The sequence below is a fragment of the Nerophis lumbriciformis genome, linkage group LG39 (assembly GCF_033978685.3).
Source record: "Nerophis lumbriciformis linkage group LG39, RoL_Nlum_v2.1, whole genome shotgun sequence".
Taxonomy (NCBI): domain Eukaryota; kingdom Metazoa; phylum Chordata; class Actinopteri; order Syngnathiformes; family Syngnathidae; genus Nerophis; species Nerophis lumbriciformis.
The window spans coordinates 12,486,626-12,508,567 of NC_084586.2; the positions used below are offsets into that span (position 1 = coordinate 12,486,626).

Sequence of the window (21,942 nt, forward strand, 5' to 3'; positions counted from 1 at the left end):
AATGTAGCAGGCCACCTTGAATAATGTGGCAGGCCACATGGAATAATGTGGCGGACCACGTTAAATGGTGTGGCGGACCACATTGAATGATGTGACAGGCCACATGGAATAACGTGGCGGGCCACATTAAAAAACGTGACGTACCACATTGAATAATGTAGCAGGCCACATTGAATAATGTAGCAGGCCACTTTGAATAATGTAGCAGGCCATATTGAATAATGTAGCAGGCCACCTTGAATAATGTGGCAGGCCACATTGAATAATGTGGCGGACCACGTTAAATGGTGTGGCGGACCACATTGAATGATGTGACAGGCCACATGGAATAACGTGGCGGGCCACATTAAAAAAACATGACGTACCACATTGAATAATGTAGCAGGCCACATTGAATAATGTAGCAGGCCACATTGAATAATGTAGCAGGCCACATTGAATAATGTAGCAGGCCACTTTGAATAATGTGGCAGGCCACATGGAATAATGTGGCGGACCACATTAAACGGTGTGGCGGACCACATTGAATGATGTAGCAGGCCACATGGAATAATGTGGTGGGCCACATTTAAGGTGGCGGGCCACATGAAAAACGTGGCGGGCTACGTGAAAAACATGGCGGAACACATTGAATGACGTGGCAGGCCATATTGAATAATGTAGCAGGCCACATTGAATAATGTAGCAGGCCACATTGAATAATGTGGCGCACCACATTTATTGGTGTGGCGGACCATATTGAATGACTTGGCATGCCACGTGGAATAACGTGATGGGCCACGTATAAGGTGGCGGCCCACATTGAAAAATGTGACGCACCACATTGAATTATGTAGCAGGCCACATTGAATAATGTGGCGGACCACGTTAATTGTAGTGGCGGACCACATTGAATGACTTGGCATGCCACGTGGAATAACGTGATGGGCCACGTATAAGGTGGCGACCCACATTGAAAAACGTGACGCACTATATTGAATTATGTAGCAGGCCACATTGAATAATGTGGTGGACCACGTTAATTGTAGTGGCGGACCACATTGAATGACTTGGCATGCCACGTGGAATAACGTGGTGGGCCACATTGAAAAACGTGGGGGACCACATTGAAAAACGTGGGGGACCACATTGAATGATATAGCAGGCCACATTGAATAATGGAGCAGGCCACTTTGAATAATGGAGCAGGCCACATTGAATAATGGAGCAGGCCACATTATCTGTTGTGGCGGACCACATTGAATGACTTGGCTTGCTACGTGGAATAATGTGATGGGCCACTTTGAAAAACGTGGCGGACCACATTGAATGACGTAGCAAGCCAAATTGAATAATGTAGCGGGCCAAATTGAATGATGTAGCAGGCCACATTGAATAATGTAGCAGGCCACATTGAATAATGTAGCAGGCCACATTGAATAATGTGGCAGGCCACATTGAATAATATGGCGGACCACGTTAATTGGTGTGGCGGACCACGTTAATTGGTGTGGCGGACCACATTGGATGACTTTGCATGCCACATGGAATAACGTGGTGGGCCACATTTAAGGTGGCGGGCCACATTGAAAAACGTGACATACCACGTTGAATCACGTGGCGGACTACATTGAATGATGTAGCAGGCCACATTGAATAATGGAGCAGGCCACCTTATCTGGTGTGGCGGACCACATTGAATGACTTGGCATGCCACATGGAATAATGTGGTGGGCCATATATAAAATAGCGGGCCACGATGAAAAATGTGGCGGACCACATTGAATGACGTAGCAGGCCACATTGAATAATGTGGCCACATTGAATGACTTGGCAAGCCACATGGAATAACGTGGTGGACCACATTGAATGACGTAACAGGCCACATGGAATGATGTAGCAGGCTACATTGAATGACGTAGCAGGCTCCATTAAATAATGTGGCAGGCCACATAAAAAGATGTGGTGGACAACAAAAAATGATATTGTGGGCCACTTGAAATGGCGTGGCGGGCCACATATAATAACGTGACGGGCAATGTTGAAAAATGTGGCGGACCACATTGAATGACGTAGCAGGTCGCATTGAATAATGTGGCAGGCCACATAAAATGATTTGGTGGACACATAAAAAGACGTGGTGAACTACAATGAATGATGTTGCAGGCCACTTTAAATGGCGTGGCGGACCACATTGAATGACGTGGCGGGCGACAAATAATAATGTGGTGGGCCATATTGAAAAACGTGGCGGACCACATTGAATGACGTAGCAGGCCACATTGATTAATGTGGCAGGACACATAAAAAGATGAATGATGTTTTGGGCCACTTTAAATGGTGTGGCGGACCACATGAATGACATGGAAGGCCACAATAAATAAGGTGGTGGGCCACGTATAATAATGTGGCGGGCCATTTTGATAAACGTGGTGGACCACTTTGAATGACGTAGCAGGCCACATATAATGACGTGTCGGGCCACATAAAATAATGTGGCGGGCCTTGAGATTGAGTTTGACACACGTGCTCTAAGCTGAAGCTGCATGTTTCCCATCATGCCAGTGACTCACATTGCTACTCTTCTTTTCTGCATGCTGAATGAAACACGTTGCCTGCTTGTATGTTTATGTATATTTGTGTGTGTGTGTATGTACAATGAGCCATTTAACACTTGTACGTGTGTGTGTGTGTGTGTGTGTGTGTGTGCGCGCGCACACTAATTACTGTGTGTATTTGTCAGGGTATGTCATCTCATTCGGACCTGCTGAGCTAACAAACTCCCCCCACCCCCACTCAGATGGCAAAGCCACTAACAACATCACAGCTCCTAACAACACACTAACACCATCATTGCAGTTACTAACATCATCCACCTTAACCTCGCTAACCCAACACCACTAACAAGAAAATGGCACGAAGACGCCTGTGGAGACTTTACTAACACCTTAAGCCTGACATGCTATCAGAATACTAACAACTCCAGTCGGGATCTGCTGCCGGTTCCAGCCAAGAGGCTCTGAGACAGCTGAATGGGCTGCTTTAGTGTTGGTTTAGGCAGACCGTTAAAGCAAAAGTTGTATTAGGCAGTAAATCACGTTCTGTCGCTGAGGACAAACAGCTTTAATGCAAAGGTCGAGTCAGCGCTTTGTGCAGCAGATGAGGCTAGCCCTTCACTGAAGTGCACCCTTGCACGTAACGGCGTTTATTTACTGTGTCTGTTTAGCAGGCATTGAACTGCACAGTGCCCCAATGACACACCCAAACTTTGGCATGGACGTGAATATTGGGAGCTCAAGGTGCGCTGGGATTAATAACCACACAGTCCACATGCATGCTGAAGCAGGTGGAGACTGTAGTCCTACAGGATATTTTCTTGAGTGCTGAAGGGTATTACTTTTAGATGTTTAGTGACGTCATGGAACTCTGAGAGGCTGTTGGGTTTTAAAACCCAGACGCTGACCACGGCATGGTAGCCAGATTGCTGCGTCACACTTCCTCCTCCTTCCAGAGGTTGGTCCACGTCCCAGCCAGGTACTCCAGTCCATTCCTCAAGGTGCTTAACCCATCTCTGTGGTGAAATGCACAGGGCCAACCGGTCTCATTGAGACTCCCAATTAATCACCCCACTTTTGACACCATTTGGTACACCCCCAATAACAATCCCACTTCTGACACCATTTGGTACACCCCCCCAATAACAATCCCACTTCTGACACCATTTGGTACATCCCTGCTAACAATCTCACTTCTGACACAATTTGGTACATCCCTGCTAACAATCCCACTTCTGACACCATTTAGTACTCCCCTGCTAACAATCTCCCTTCTGACACCATTTGGTACATCCCTGCTAACAATCCCACGTCTGACACCATCTGGTACAACCCCACTTCTGACACCATTTGGTACACCCCCAATAACAATCCCACTTCTGACACCATTTGGTACTTCCCTGCTAACAATCTCACTTCTCACACAATTTGGTACATCTTTGCTAACAATCCCACTTCTGACACAATTTGGTACATCCCTGCTAACAATCTCCCTTCTGACATAATTTGGTACATCCCTGCTAACAATCCCATGTCTGACACCATCTGGTACAACCCTGCTAACAACCCCACTTCTGACACCATTTGGTACACCCCCAATAGCAATCCAACTTCTGACACCATTTGGTACTTACCTGCCAACAATCCCACTTCTGACACCATTTGGTACTTACCTGCTAACAATCTCACTTCTGACACAATTTGGTACATCTTTGCTAACAATCCTACTTCTGACACAATTTGGTACATCCGTGCTAACAATCCCACTTCTGACACCATCTGTACATCCCTGCCAATAATCACACTTCTGACACAACACAATTTAGTACATCCCCGCTATCAATCCCACTTCAGACACAATTTGGTACAACCCTGCTAACACCCCACTTCCAACACCATTTGGTACATCCCTGCCAATAATCCCACTTTGACACCATTTGGTACATCCCCGCTAACAATCCCACTTCTGACACAATTTGGTACATACCTGCTAACAATCCCATTTCTGACACCATCCGGTACATCCCTGCTAACAATCCAATTTCTGACACCGTTTGGTACATCCCTGCTAGCAATCCCACTTCTGACACTATCTGGTAGATCAATGCTAACAGTCCCACTTCTAACACAATTTGCTGCATCCCTGCCAACAATTCCCATTCTGACACCATTTAGTACTCCCCTGCTAACAATCTCGCTTCTGACACCATTTGGTACATCCCTGCTAACAATCCCACGTCTGACACCATCCGGTACAACCCTGCTAAAGACCCCACTTCTGACACCATTTGGTAGATCCCCAATAACAATCCCACTTCTGACACCATTTGGCACTTTCCTGCTAACAATCTCACTTCTGACACAATTTGGTACATCTTTGCTAACAATCCCTCTTCTGACACAATTCGGTACATCCGTGCTAACAATCCCACTTCTTACACCATCTGTACATCCCTGCCAATAATCCCACTTCTGACACAATTTAGTACATCCCTGTTAACAATCCCACTTCTGACACAATTTGGTACATCCCTGCTAACAATCCAATTTCTGACACCATTTGGTACATCCCTGCTAACAATCCCACATCTGACACCATCTGGTACAACCCTGCTAAAGACCCCATTTCTGACACCATTTGGTAGATCCCCAATAACAATCCCACTTCTGACACCATTTGGCACTTTCCTGCTAACAATCTCACTTCTGACACAATTTGGTACATATTTGCTAACAATCCCTCTTCTGACACAATTTGGTACATCCGTGCTAACAATCCCACTTCTTACACCATCTGTACATCCCTGCCAATAATCCCACTTCTGACACAATTTAGTACATCCCTGTTAACAATCCCACTTCTGACACAATTTGGTACATCCCTGCTAACAATCCACTTCTGACACCATCTGGTACATCCCTGCTAACAATCCCACTTCTGACACTATCTGGTAGATCAATGCCAACAGTCCCACTTCTAACACAATTTGCTACATCCCTGCCAACGATCCCATTTCTGACACCATTTGGAACATACCTGCCAACTCCCTCTTCTGACATCATTTAGGACATCGCTGCTAAAAATCCCATGTCTGACACCTTTTGAAACATCCGTACCAACAATCTAATTTTTTACACGATTTGGAACATCTCTGCCAACAATCCCCCTTCTGACACCATTTAGGACATCCCTGCTAACAATCCAATTTCTGACACCATTTTTATATCTGTGCCAACAATCCCCCTTCTGACTCAATTTAGGACATCCCTGCCAACTCCCCCTTCTGACATCATTTAGGACATCCCTGCTTAAAATCCCATGTCTGACACCTTTTGAAACATCCCTACCAACAATCCCATGTTTGACACAATTTGGAACATCACTGCCAACAATCCCCCTTCTGACACAATTTGGAACATCACTGCCAACAATCCCCCTTCTGACACCATTTGGTACATCCGTGCCAACAATCCCCCTTCTGACACCATTTGGGACATCCCTGCCAACAATCCCATTTCTGACACCATGTGGGACCATATCCAATCGTCACAGCAGTATCCATAACGTCAGATTTGAACTCTGGTCTTTTGGGTGGAGAACCCTATGCACTGAGCACAATGGTAGCAAGATTGCGAACACAGACATAGTGACGACGCACTCCAACACAGGTGTATTTACAGATACCACTACACTTACCAACGATTACATCACATATGCCAATACACACACTTTCACTTCCCTAAACCAATCAGGCCTTCTCACCACCAGACTGCATCCCACACATTGGTTGCCAGAGTAACGGGGGCTAATTTGGCTGGTCTGCACCTAGCTAGCGCCTAGCGCCGCCTTTGGTGTGAGTATATAGCGTGTCCTTTCCCTGTGCTTTGTTGTGTAGGTGACCATATCCGTGGACGGCATCCTGACCACAACGGGCTACACCCAGGAGGACTACACCATGCTGGGCTCTGACGACTTCTTCTACGTGGGAGGGAGCCCCAGCACGGCCGACCTGCCCGGGTCCCCAGTCAGCAACAACTTCATGGGCTGTTTAAAAGAGGTGGGCGGGGCTTACAATGGTAAACTGTCGCAAAGATATGAGCAGACCAAAAATATGCTTTTTTAACTTTAAAACCGCGTCTCACAAGTACTTTACGAATAACTTTATTGCTGACCAAAACAGCAGCACGCACCTAGGCAATCCTCGCGCTGTTGTAACGATGCTCTTACGCTGATTAACCTTACAGTTGCCTCTGTGCTCGAATAACTTTTATTTATTTATTTATTTTATTTATTTAATTTTGTCCTGTCTAGCTTCTCAGGCAAATCATATAGTTGATGTAGATGCCCATATCGGCTGTTCAGATTTACTTTACAAAAGAGAAGTGTAGGATACTTCTCTTGTTGCCTTATTTGTATTCGACTTTATTAAATGTATTTATATTATCATTTGGTGCAGCCGGGCCGGAGCAGGAGGGGATAGAAAGAGAAAAAAAGGAAGACAGAGGGGGAAATTGTGGGGACAAGAGGGGGATTAGACAGAGAGACAGCAAACACAACAACAACAACAACAACAATAGAGCAACATCAGCAAATACGACGTGTACAAATATGATGGTAAAAGTGATAGCAAATAAGCAGTTAGCGAAATAAATAATAATACAGAAATAGCAATGAGCATTATTACACTACAAATGGAGCAATACAGATACCAATAGAAATAGCGCTATTGATAATGAACAATACCAATAATTTACCTCTATTATCAACAATACAGTTGTTCAAATGCAACAATACAAATACGTAATGATAACTAGAGATACGAAAGAATGCAGAAAAATGAAGGGGAAGAAAGAGAAGCAACCTATATTAACCTTGTAGATTGTTATAGTAACAATAGGTTAAGCTTTGTCAGTGTGCCATGTGCTCGAATAACTTTGAGTGCGCCCATTTTTATTCTTGTTCTTACGTTCGGAGTAATTCAACACAGTATTGCCTCCCATGTCATTCACAACTACATGAGGACATATCATATTTTCTTAAGCAGCAGTGTCCAAAGTGTGGCCCGGGTAGCATTCTAATATTTGCATGCTCTTTTTTTTTTTTTGCTAACTTTGTAGGTATACACCTCAGTCAGCTCAGCTAGCATTTTAAACACATTTTTCAGGTACTATTTTGAGTATATTAGTGTTTTCCTGCGTTTAGTGTTTTAGTTCCTGTCCTGTGCTCTTTCTTTCTTGGTCCAGACTTTCTGTAACGCTCGGAGAATGCAGAAAGCCGAGGAGGCAGTGTGCAGGTTAAAGTTTTTAAGTGTAGAGATTCAAAAATAAAGGAACGACGAGAGCAGCTGGGAAGTGCTCCGATGTTTAGGGAGACTATGCAAAACTAAAACAGGATAGAAAAATAACAAACGGAATGCTGGAAAACAGCAAAAACTTACACGCAAGACTTGTGTGGCAGGAGACGCGTCCACAAGGAGTACATCCGTACATCACAATCAAAAGTCCCGACCAAGAAAAGAATAGTCTTTGGTTACAAACAGAAAACAGGTGTGGGGACTAGCGCTTAAAGACAGGCCTGAAGCTGCTGCAGGAAACGAGAAAACAGGAAGTAAAAACTACAAAACAAGAGCACAGGACAGGAACTAAAACAGTAAACACAGGAAAAACACGAACATACTCAAAATAGGGCACAGCTTGGTGTAACAGTAGTATATTTCAGTACTTTACACATTTTAGCATGCTAACATTAGCATGCTGGATTTTGTAGCTAATTCAACAGTTACACACCTCTGTGTATATTTGTTATTGTTAGCATGTTAGCCTAGGCCAGGGGTCAGCAACCCAAAATGTTGAAAGAGCCATATTGGACCAAAAATACAAAAACAAATCTGTCTGGAGCTGCAAAAAATTAAAAGCCATATTACATACAGATAGTGTGTCATGAGATATAAATTGAATAAAGAGGACTCAAAGGAAACTAAATGAGCTCAAATATAGCTACAAATGAGGCATAAGGATGCAATATGTACATATAGCTAGCCTAAATAGCATGTTAGCATCGATTAGCTTGCAGTCATGCAGTGACCAAATATGTCTGATTAGCACTCCACACAAGTCACTAACATCAACAAAACTCACCTTTGTGCATTCATGCACAACGTTAAAAGTTTGGTGGACAAAATGAGACAGAAAAAGAAGTGGCATAAAACACGTCCTAGAAAGTCGGAGAAAGTTATACATGTAAACAAACTACGGTGAGTTCAAGGACCGCCAAAATTAGTAGGACAAAACGGCCCTCGCCAAATACTTGAATCAGTGAAGCATGTTTAATACAAACAGTGTGCTTTATAACAATTAGGGAGGTTTGTGTCATGTTTGTCCTCCTACAGAAACCATATTAAAACAAAAAATATATTTTTTCCCCTTATACATTTTTGAAAAAGTTCCAGAGAGCAACTAGGGCAGGGGTCGGCAACCTTTACCAGTCAAAGAGCCATTTTGACCAGTTTCACAAATTAAAGAAAACAATGGGAGCCACAAAATATTTTGAAATTTAAAATGAAATAACACTGCATACGTTTTGTGCTATGTATTAACCAAGGGTCTCAGACACACGGCCCACACCTTAATATGAAAATTGAATGTTAGTGCGGGCCGCGGGTTTCATATGAATGGCGCTTGACAGCATCATACTTGTCAAACCTCCCGATTTTACTGGCAGACTACGAATTTCAAGGCAAATATTCTCTGGAACGTGCCGTGATGGTACAGCATTTAGCGCCTACTACAACCAGCGTGCCGGACTAGCCACACGTTGTATGGCTGCTTCTGCTTGCTCACGTAAGTGACAGCAATGCATACTTGGTCAACAACCACACAGGTTACACTGACGGTGGCGGTATAAAAAACTTTAACACTCTTACTAATAATGCGCCACACTGTGAACCCACACCAAACAAGAATGACAAACACATTTCGGGAGAACATCTGCACCGTAACACAACATAAACACAACAGAACAAATACCCAGAATCCCATGCAGCCCTATCGCTTCCGGGCTACATTACACACCCCCCCCGCTACCAAACCCCGCCCACCTCAACCGACGCACAGAGGGGGAGGTTGATGTGTGAGGGAGCAGGGTTGGGGTGGGGGCGGGGTTTGGTGGTAGCAGGGGTGTATAATGTAGCCCGGAAGAGTCAGGGCTGCATGGGATTCTGGGTATTTGTTCTGTTGTGTTAAGGTGCAGATGTTCTCCCGAAATGTGTTTGTCATTCTTGTTTGGTTTTGGTTCAAAGTGTGGTGCATTATTAGTAAGAGTGTTAAAGTTGCTGGGCTGGCAAGCTGTTTATACAGATTGTAGAGGGCGCTAAATGCTGTAACATCATGGCACGCCCTCATTATTATTGTAAGGGTGAAAATCGGAGAATATTAATCCCGGGAGTTTTCTGCGAGAGGCACTGAAATCCGGAAGTCTCCCGGGAAAATCGGGGGGGAGGTCGGCAAGTATGCAGCTGAGCCGCATCAGAGTGATCAAAGAGCCGCATGTGGCTCCGGAGCCGCGGGTTGCCGACCCCTGGCCTACTACTGTCATTGTGCTATCTTTTTAAGCTAATTTTGCTCATGTTTTTTTGTTACTTCACGCTATCTGGCCAGCGTGCTAACTCTTAGCATTTTAGTCCGGCTTTGGCCCTACCAAAAGGGTCCCCGCATCCTTTGATTTGTCAGTTTGTGGCCCTCTGTGGAAAAAGTTTGGGCACCCTTTTTCTAAATCATCCCAAAAATTTTACAAACATTGCCTTATTTTTATTTTTTTTTTAAAAAGCATACACACAAACAGCGATGCTTCCAATTGGCAGACTCTCAGCAGAAGTCCCAGACACATGTGCCCTCGCCAGCATCAGACAGAATCACTGATGAGTGGCGTTGAGGGACTAGCTACGGCGCTAAGCACAACATGCTAATTAGCTCCACCACTGTGGTAAAACTCATGCGACGCTCGCCCTTATAAACGCCGATACACAGCTGACCTACATAAATACACGCATAAACATACATTGAAAACCTTCCGTGACATATTGACACAGTGTGAGCCGCCTCCATTCACGCAGGGCGTCATAAACAAACTCGCAGAACGGCAGATGACAAAGAGCGCGCTATCTGCATCTGCGGCGATGAATGCGCTCTGTGTTGCTTCATTAAGACTGATGGCGTTTAAACGAGGCTTCCGCTGTCAAAGCACAGCCTCCCCTGGCAAATTTGCATATTTAATACGATGATGATATGATCATCCGTGTGAGCAAACGAAGCCATACGCTCGCCTGAGTCGAGCGCACGCACACCCCTCTGCACGCGTTTTACAGAAAATACTTTAATTACCAAAACGTGGGGAGACATAAACGCAAAAAGAAAGGGCAAAGGCCAGTGCAGAAGCGCCATTTTAGCGGCGGCGGCGGGTCAGAGAAGGAGCCGCGGGTTAATAAAGCCGAGCCTGTGCTTGCTCCGCGCTCTCCACATCAGAATGCTCGGCACAAGCTCCTCGTCTCTGCCGCTCAGTCAGAGAGCGTTCTGTGTCGGAGGAGAAGAGGAGGAAGAATAAAAAGGCATGTGGGACAAATGGGAGTTATCCCGTGATGAGGCCGGGGTGGCTCACTCAGCTCAAAATACTCACTTTCATATAAAAAAAAAAGAAAAATCCCAGACTGCTTGAACTTAAAGGGGAACTGCACTTTTTTTTTTTAATTCTGCCTATCGTTCACAATCATTATGAGAGACAAGAAAACATGTCTTTTTTTTTTTAAGGATTTTAATGATTAAAAAACGCTTGGAAGATGCGGCTAATGAGTCACCTTCAAAGACCTCTAAAACAACTTCAAAACCTTCCAGGAGCGTTTTATAAACACTTTGCAAGTCTACCGTATTTTTCGGACTATAAGTCGCAGTTTTTTTCATAGTTTGGCCGGGGGTGCGACTTATACTCAGGAGCGACTTATGTGTGAAATTATTAACACATGTACCGTAAAATATCAAATAATATTATTTATCTCATTCACGTAAGAGACTAGACGTATAAGATTTCATGGGATTTAGCGATTAGGAGTGACAGATTGTTTGGTAAACGTATAGCATGTTCTATATCAGGGGTGCTCACACTTTTTCTGCAGGCGAGCTACTTTTCAATTGATCAAGTCGTGGGGATCTACCTCATTCATATATATAATTTATATTTACTTATTTATGAAACATATGTTTTTGTTAACAAGTTAAAGGTGTTTAATGATAATACAAGCATGTTTAACACATATAGTTAATATTGTTAATAAATTAAAGGTGTTTAATGAAAATACAAGTATGTTTAATACATATAGTTAATATTGTTAACAAGTTAAAGGTGTTTAATGATAATACAAGCATGTTTAACACATATAGTTAATATTGTTAACAACTTAAAGGTGTTTAAAGATAATGCAAACATGTTTAACACATATAGTTAATATTGTTAACAAGTTAAAGATGTTTAGTGATAATGCAAGCATGTTTAACACATATAGTTAATATTGTTAATAAATAAAAGGTGTTTAATGATAATACAAGAATGTTTAACACATAGTTAATATTGTTAACAAGTTAAAGGTGTTTAAAGATAATACAAGCATGTTTAACACATATAGTTAATACTATTAATAAGTTAAAAGTGTTTAGAGATAATACAAGCATGTTTAATACATATAGATTCCTTTCTTTCATGAAGACAAGAATATAAGTTGGTGTATTACCTGATTCTGATGACTTGCATTGATTGGAATCAGACAGTGGTGCTGATAAGGTCCGCATTTTTGAATGGAGGAGAAAAAAAGTCCTCCTTTCTGTCCAATACCACATGAAAGTGGTTGGTTTTTGGCATCTTATTTGTCCAGCTTCCGTACTCCTTTGTATACACTTTACAAGAAATGCATTGTCGGCAAACTCCGTAGCTTGCTAGCTTGTGCACGCGAGCTTTCTGAGACTCTTATTTTGGTAGCGCAGGCAGGATGAAGCAGCGCTTTTATTGTGCAACTGTGCAGTCGGTCTTTGGAGTTTTGACGACAGGTACGGCGCCGGAGTCTGTTGAAATAAAGTGTTTCTCGCCTTCCAGTCGGTAATTTTAATGAGCTGGCAGCAGCCAGCGTCATCTCAGAAGACCCTCGGGTGCCGTGAATGTCAATCAAGTGACAAAAGTGACGTCATAGTTAAGATTTATGATCGCTCATTTTTAGGACTATTTTTTTAATGGCTGGCTGGTGATCGACTGACACACCCTCCGAGATCGACCGGTAGTTCGCGATCGACGTAATGAGCACCCCTGTTCTATATGTTATAGTTATTTGAATGACTCTTACCATAATATGTTACGTTAACATACCAGGCACGTTCTCAGTTGGTTATTTATGCCTCATATAACGTACACTTATTCAGCCTGTTGTTCACTATTCTTTATTTATTTTAAATTGCCTTTCAAATGTCTATTCTTGGTATCAAATAAATTTCCCCCAAAAATGCGACTTATACTCCAGTGCGACTTATACATGTTTTCTTTCCTTCTTTATTATGCATTTTCGGCCGGTGCGACTCCGAAAAATACTATAACAGACACGTTCATAACAATGTGTAATATGTACAATATTTACCGTACGTGATCATTCTTCTGCGCATTGATTTCCGTTTCCATAGCAGCGCACGTCTGACTTCTGGCAACAGATGTGTGTTTCTACTTCCGGAAACAAACGCGAGTGTGTTCTAAACATGGCTGACTCGGTGATAGACAACAAAGACAAATATTTTTGGACAAACAAGACTCACAACCTTATCTTTTTGAAGCTGAATATACGGAGGATGAACAACTGGTCATAGAAGCCAGCACGAATGGAGGGTGAGACGTTGAAGCAGACGGAAGCCAAGAGAGTGAGGTCGGCGTGACTCAAAGCTGTAAATGTGGAACTTGGACGTAAATGGAGTGCTCACCCAAATAAACTGGAAAAAAGCATATCCGTCCAGCTGTCCATCGAGTGAGTCACACATTAATATTGTGCATGATACACGCAGCACGTCATACGTGTTATTACAACTACAGTACATACTAGGGCTGCAACTAACGATTAATTTGATAATCGATTAATCTGTCGATTATTGCTTCGATTAATCGATTACTACTCGGATAAAAGAGACAAACTACATTTCTATCCTTTCCAGTATTTTATTGGAAAAAAAACAGCATACTGGCACCATACTTATTTTGATTATTGTTTCTCAGCTGTTTGTACATGTCGCAGTTTATAAATAAAGGTTTATAAAAAAATTAATATAAATAAATAAATAATTGCCTCTGCGCATGCGCATAGCATAGATCCAACGAATCGATGACTAAATTAATCGTCAACTATTTTTATAATCGATTTTAATCGATTAGTTGTTGCAGCCCTAGTACATACGCTGTCTGGCGAGCTATGTACAAACAAAACATGAAATGTGGGCTAATACTTTACAGTTACTGTAATATGGTTGTTCACATTTTTCATTCAGTACAGATTGGTGTTCTATCGCATTGTGCTGTGCATTACAAACGCAAACGCGTTTCGTGCTGACGTAGACGCTAGCGTATCTCTTTCCGTAGTTAGCTTTTACGGCTAATACCGAAGCAAGACGATGTGTTACTACGTTAGATAAACCGTTCCTCAGTGTTCTCTCTTACAATAACAATGTCACTACAGCTTGGTTATTATACAGGTTACGTCGTAGATGAAATATTGTTGGTGGTTTTTTTAATGTATTTTTTAAGTAATTTAGAGGTAGAATTAATTGCTCCCATTAGCTCAGACTAGTTACTATGGTCATCTAATTAGTTACAATGGTCATCTAATTAGTTACTATGGTCATCTAATTAGTTACTATGGTCATCTAAGTCACAGCAGCTCAGACGAGGCACCAAGCAGTGTGGGTGGGGAGCGTTTCCACAGAGTGTTTCCAGAGCGGCCAGCCTAAAATGTGGGTGTCAGGGACAGACGCGGAAGGACATTTCTACATAAAAGTTCTAAAACTTAGTGATATATCAGATTATAGCTGTGTTTTTTTTTACCCTTCACGTTCATATTTCGCTGTGTTTGTTGTATTTTTGTTGCGTTTCGCTTGATTGTAAAATATGTCGATTGAGAGGGGGTGTGACGTTCATATGTTGTCAATATTCAGTGTTTTATCGTTCATAGTCATACTTGCCAACCTTGAGACCTCCGATTTCGGGAGGTGGGGGAGGGGCGTGGTTGGGGGCGTGGCTAAGAGGGGAGGAGTATATTTACAGCTAGAATTCACCAAGTCAAGTATTTCATATATATATATATATAAGAAATACTTGACTTTCAGTGAATTCTAGCTATAAATATATATTTATTTTATTGTATGTATATATATATATATATATATATATATATATATATATATATATATATATATATATATATATATATATATATATATATATATACAATAAAAGAAATATTAATAAATATATATAATATATACATATCCATTTATGCCTCATATAACGTACACTTATTCAGCCTGTTGTTCATTATTTTTTATTTTTTTATTTTAAATTGCCTTTCAAATGTCTATTCTTGGTGTTGGCTTTTATCAAATAAATTTCCCCAAAAAATGCGACTTATACTCCAGTGCGACTTATATATGTTTTTTCCCTTTTTTATTATGCATTTTCGGCCGGTGCGGCTTATACTCCGGAGCGACTTATACTCCGAACAATACTATAACAGACACGTTATATATATATATATATATATATATATATATATATAAAATAAATACTTCAATTTCAGTGTTCATTTATTTACACATATACTTGTTGAGTTAAGGGTTGAATTGTCCATCCTTGTTCTATTCTCTGTCACTATTTTTCTAACCATGCTGAACACCCTCTCTGATGATGCATTGCTGTGTGGCACGCACAAAAGTGCTTTCATCAAATGCACCAGATGGCAGTATCGTCCTGTTTAAGAGTGTCACAACATTGCTGTTTACGGCAGACCAAAACGTGAGTGCTGTTGTTGTGTGTTGTTACCGCGCTGGGAGGACGTTCATGAAACTGCCTAACAATAAACCCACATAAGGAACCAAGAACTCGCCCTCCATCATTCTACAGTTATAACGTCATTGGGCAGGCACACCGTTTATATTGTGGGAAATGCGGACCTGAGTCCGCCTGAATTTCGGGAGATTTTCGGGAGATAATTTGTCCCGGGAGGTTTTCGGGAGAGGCGCTGAATTTCGGGAGTCTCCCGGAAAATCCGGGAGGGTTGGCAAGTATGTTCATAGTTAATATTGTAAATCCCACATTCTTTATTTTCATGTACATTCTGGGTGTCTCATTCGGTAAAAAAAATGCAAAATTCCATTCTGTTTTTTAAGGCGGTCTGTCATAACGTCTTTAGCATTCAATCAGACATTATTGTGAGGTTTTGTATTAGTGTTCCTAAAAATGAGATATACCGGCCCCCAGATACATTTCTTTCTCTAAATTTGGTCCCCCGAGTCAAAATAATTGCCCAGGCCTGCATTAGCTGCATTGCTAGCCACCAAGAACGAGCCGATTTTTACAAGTTAGAATGTTAAAAAAAAAACTAAACCTTTTGTCTTCTTGTCTCCTGTAATGATTGTGAACGATAGACAAAATTCCCCAAGGAAGTGCAGTTCCCTTTAAGAGGAGGCCTTTTCTAAGTTAAAATTCTAATGGTTGCCTCGTTCCCTCCTTCATTTGGGACGCTTAAAACCGTTATTCAATGGATGTCGTATCTCCTTTGCTCCTTTCCCGCGCACTCTAGTGACACAGCGAGATAATTAAAGAAAACTCCCCGATGTCCAATTATGTGGCACAGCGTGAGTGTTTTGAAAAGACTCCCAAGAATTTCTTCAAAATGGCAGCTTTTCTCTTTTTGTTATTCAAAGGTGACTTCATGTTTCATCCTTTCTCCCCTCCTCCCTAAATCTCTCCGCCTGAAGGTGGTGTACAAAAATAATGATGTGCGGCTGGAGCTGTCGAGACTCGCTAAACAGGGAGACCCCAAGATGAAGGTAGGCTCACGTATTGTCTTCATCCTCTCATGCGATAAATGCAGACATCCTTTTGTGAGAATTGCGCTTTAAAGAAGGCGTCGGCTCTGTGATTGGGATGCAGAAGCAGTTTGATGACTGATGAGTCCAATCTAACTAAACAAAAACACTCCCCTCTTCAGGTTAGCGGCGTGGTATCTTTTAAGTGCGAGAGCGTGGCCACGCTGGATCCCGTGACCTTTGACACACCGGAGTCCTTCGTGGCGCTCAGCAAGTGGACGGCGAAGAAAGCCGGGTCCATTTCCTTCGACTTCAGGACCACCGAGCCCAACGGCTTGATGCTCTTCAGCCACGGGAAGTCCAGACAGGTTCAGCGCAAGGACCCCCGCACACCGCCCACTGTCAAGGTAGAAACTGTTGACTGACATAAACCAGAAAAACAAACATTGTAATCAGGGGTGTCCCTATCCGATATCGACAACAAAAAAAAGTATTTGATTATATCGGCTTATATCTCAACTTTGCGATTTAAGGCTCCGTTACAATAAGTCCTACTTGTGCAACGCTTGACTGCCAGTTAACATTTAAATACGCTCACAAGGCTGGTCTTTCTTCTAATTTAAAGGGGAACATTATCACCAGACCTATGTAAGCGTCAATATATACCTTGATGTTGCAGAAAAAAGACCATATATTTTTTTAACCGATTTCCGAACTCTAAATGGGTGAATTTTGGCGAATTAAACGCCTTTCTAATATTCGCTCTCGGAGCGATGACGTCACAACGTGGCGTCACATCGGGAAGCAATCCGCCATTTTCTCAAACATCGAGTCAAATCAGCTCTGTTATTTTCCGTTTTTTTCGACTGTTTTCCGTACCTTGGAGACATCATGCCTCGTCGGTGTGTTGTCGGAGGGTGTAACAACACGAACAGGGACGGATTCAAGTTGCACCAGTGGCCCAAAGATGCCAAAGTGGCAAGAAATTGGACGTTTGTTCCGCACACTTTACCGACGTAAGCTATGCTACGACAGAGATGGCAAGAATGTGTGGATATCCTGCGACACTCAAAGCAGATGCATTTCCAACGATAAAGTCAAATAAATCTGCCGCCAGACCCCCATTGAATCTGCCGGAGTGTGTGAACAATTTAGGGACAAAGTACCTCGGTAGCACGGCAAGCAATGGCGGCAGTTTGTTCCCGCAGACGAGCGAGCTAAACCCCCTATCGACCCTAGCTTCCCTGGCCTGCTGACATCAACTCCAAAACTGGACAGATCAGCTTTCAGGAAAAGAGCGCAGATGAGGGTATGTCTACAGAATATATTAATTGATGAAAATTGGGCTGTCTGCACTCTCAAAGTGCATGTTGTTGCCAAATGTATTTCATATGCTGTAAACCTAGTTCATAGTTGTTAGTTTCCTTTAATGCCAAACAAACACATACCAATCGTTGGTTAGAAGGCGATCGCCGAATTCGTCCTCGCTTTCTCCCGTGTCACTGGCTGTCGTGTCGTTTTCGTCGGTTTCGCTTGCATACGGTTCAAACCGATATGGCTCAATAGCTTCAGTTTCTTCTTCAATTTCGTTTTCGCTACCTGCCTCCACACTACAAACATCCGTTTCAATACATGCGTAATCTGTTGAATCGCTTAAGCCGCTGAAATCCGAGTCTGAATCCGAGCTAATGTCGCTATAGCTTGCTGTTCTTTCCGCCATGTTTGTTTGTGTTGGCATCACTATGTGACGTCACAGGAAAATGTACGGGTGTTTATAACGATGGTTAAAATCAGGCACTTTGAAGCTTTTTTTAGGGATATTGCGTGATGGGTAAAATTTTGAAAAAAACTTCGAAAAATATAATAAGCCACTGGGAACTGATTTTTAATGGTTTTTAACCATTCTGAAATTGTGATAATGTTCCCCTTTAAGTAAAGTATTTAGGTCAGGTATACATGGTAGGCTATATACTAGGAGCTCGTCGCTATGTAATAGAGGTAGGGATGTCCGATAATGGCTTTTTTTGCCCATATCCGATATTCCGATATTGTCCAACTCTTAATTACCGTTTCCGATATCAATCGATACCGATATATACAGTCGTGGAATTAACACATTATTATGCCTAATTTTGTTGTGATGCCCTGCTTGATGCATTAAACAATGTAACAAGGTTTTCCAAAATAAATCAACTCAAATTAAAAACATTTTCTTGAATAAAAAAGAAAGTAAAACAATATAAAAACAGTTACATTGAAACTAGTAATTAATGAAAATGAGTAAAATTAACTGTTAAAGGTTAGTACTATTAGTGGACCAGCAGCACGCACAATCATGTGTGCTTACGGACTGTATCCCTTGCAGACTGTATTGATATATATATTCATATATAATGTAGGAACCAGAATATTAATAACAGAAAAAAACAACCTTTTGTGTGAATGAGTGTAAATGGGGGAGGAAGGTTTTTTGGGTTGGTGCACTAATTGTAAGTGTATCTTGTGTTTTTTTTATGTTGATTTAATTTAAAAAAAAAACAAAAAAAAACTGATACTGATAATAAAAAAAAACGATACCGATAATTTCCGATATTACATTTTAACGCATTTATCGACATCTCTAATATATATATATATATATACATATAAATAAAATAAATACTTGAATTTCAGTGTTCATTTATTTACACATACAACACTCCTCTCTACTCATTGTTGTATTTGAAAGTGCAATGCTTTGCAGCCAGTAGCACAGCCTTTGAAGGAGCGTAGGTATGGGCAGTGTAATATTCTGGGTTGGAGTCAATAACCAGGCGAGGTGACGAAGTTACGTCTCTTTACTTCATACTTCAGAACCGACTCCCACACTTGCCGTCAAGGGTGCGCAATACAACGTAAACCGTTGGCCAACCAAAAAGTAACCACAGAACACTATACGGCAGGGGTCACCAACCTTTTTGAAACCAAGAGCTACTTCTTGGGTACTGATTAATGCGAAGGGCTACCAGTTTCCATCCATCCATTTTCTACCGCTTATTCCCTTTGGGGAGCCTATCTCAGCTACAATCGGGCGGAAGGCGGGGTACACCCTGGACAAGTCGCCACCTCATCGCAGGGGCTACCAGTTTGATACACACTTAAATAAATTGCCAGAAATAGCCAATTTGCTCAATTTACCTTTGACTCTATGTTATTATTAATAATTAATGATATTTATCTTTGTGGAAACACTGATCATCTTAATGATTTCTCACAATAAATATATATAGAAACAGATAAATATCAATATGCAACACTTTATTTTTATATTTTCTCTAAGTGCACATTTTTCAAATTGAACATTTTCAAATGATCACTGCTAAGACAGTCTTGTGAAATCACAATTAGGGATGTCCCGATCCAGGTTTTTGCACTTCCGATCCGATACCGATATTGTTTTTGCATTTCCGATCCGATACCGATACTGACTGATACCGATACTGACCGATACTGGCCTATCCGAGCATGTATTAAAGCTTAAAGTTATTTAGCCTACTTAGTTGTCAGAATCATGTTGAAAAGGGTTTTAGTACTCTTGATAACAACTAGCCAGCTGAATTAGGGGAGTTTGAATAATACACAATGGTTGATAACAAGAAACTGACCTGTTTATTCAAGGATAAACACAAAATAGACAAAATTATACATGACAAACAGAAATGGCATCATTGAACTAGGGCTGGGCGATATGGCCTTTTTTTAATGCGATATTTTAAGGCCATATTGCGATACACAATATATATCTCGATATTTTGCCTTAGCCTTGAATGAACACTTGATGCATATAATCACAGCAGTATGATGATTCTATGTGTTTTGATTGATTGATTGATTGAGACTTTTATTAGTAGGTTGCACAGTGAAGTACATAATCCGTACAATTGACCACTAAATGGTAACACCCCAATAAGTTTTTCAACTTGTTTAAGTCGGGGTCCACTTAAATTGATTCATGATACAGATATATACTATCAGATATATACTATCATCATAATACAGTCATCACACAAGATAATCACATTGAATTATTTACATTATTTATAATCCAGGGTGTGGAGGTTAAGTGTCAAAAAGACAGCCAAAAGAGTTTGATATGAGAATAAATCTACAGTTAAAATACTGCATTAATATATGCTACTTTTAAACTTTCATGCAGAGAAGAAAATCACAACTAAAAAAACCACTAATTTTTTCATACGGTGTTGACGTGGAAATGTTTGCCTCGGCATTTTGATGGTGTGGACGTGTGGCACCGAATGGAGATAAGCGTCTCGACAGACGTCACAATATTTGAACAATAATGACGAAAACTGTTTTCTCTGTCGTGTCCGTGTGTCAAAAATTGTTATGCGCTTATTTTTTTATTTGATTTTGTGCGTGGCATAGATTTGCTATGCGCAGAGGACGCTTAAACAGTGCACAATTGCACAGGCGAGCACCTTAGAGGGAGCGTTGCTCGCACGGCTGCGCTAGCATCACAGCTAACGTTAGCCATGCTGCTACCTCTCTGCCCGGGGAGGACGTATACGTATGTGACGTATGTCGTGACAGTATGTGACGTATGACGTGACAGTATGTGACGTGTGTAAGAAGGTGCACTTGCTGTCTGTGAGAGGGAGACACAGGAAAGAGTGAGAAGAGCCTGTCGTGTAATGCCAGCAGCTAAAAGCAACTGCGTGAGAATCCACAGACCTGTGGATGTGTTGAAGGTGTGCTGGAAAATGTGGAACGGAAATTAGGGAGCAGCAGAAAAGTGGAATTATTTAAATCGGTGCGTTGGAAAACACGGACCGGAGTTTTTTTTAAAACTGGATCTGGATCGGCATTTTCCCATGCCTTGCCGATACGCAATTTTTGGCAAATATCGGCAGCCGATCCGATCCAAATATCGGATCGGGACATCCCTAATCACAATATCCCATTTTAACTAGCTAGCCACTAACATTTTTTACAAATCATGAATTACTTTGCACCATGTTTGTACAAATAATAACTCATGTAAAATACAAAAGTCAACTCTCAAATTCTTAAATAAATCATGTCACACTTTGAACTGGACACCAAATCTGTTATCTGTTTCTTTGTCAGTTAGTGAAGACCAAGTCTTTAAAATTCTTTCTTGGATTTTCAAATTCTATTTGAGTTTTGTCTCTCTTAGAATTAAAAATGTCGAGCAAAGCGAGACCAGCTTGCTAGTAAATAAATAACATTTGAAAAATAGAGGCAGCTCACTGGTAAGTGCTGCTATTTGAGCTATTTTTAGAACAGGCCAGCG

The 21,942-nt window shown here is 41.6% G+C and overlaps 1 protein-coding gene across 17 annotated transcripts in view; it reads left to right on the plus strand.

The window, feature by feature from the left end:
- nrxn1a (neurexin 1a) overlaps positions 1–21,942 on the plus strand; it is a 294,437-nt gene that overhangs the window by 133,121 nt on the left and 139,374 nt on the right. For all 17 annotated transcript variants that reach the window (XM_061931896.1, XM_061931907.1, XM_061931900.1 and 14 more), the window contains 3 exons: positions 6,431–6,592; positions 16,578–16,649; positions 16,811–17,035. In XM_061931896.1, coding sequence (XP_061787880.1) covers positions 6,431–6,592; positions 16,578–16,649; positions 16,811–17,035 — 459 coding nt within the window. The remainder of the gene's footprint in view (positions 1–6,430; positions 6,593–16,577; positions 16,650–16,810; positions 17,036–21,942) is intronic.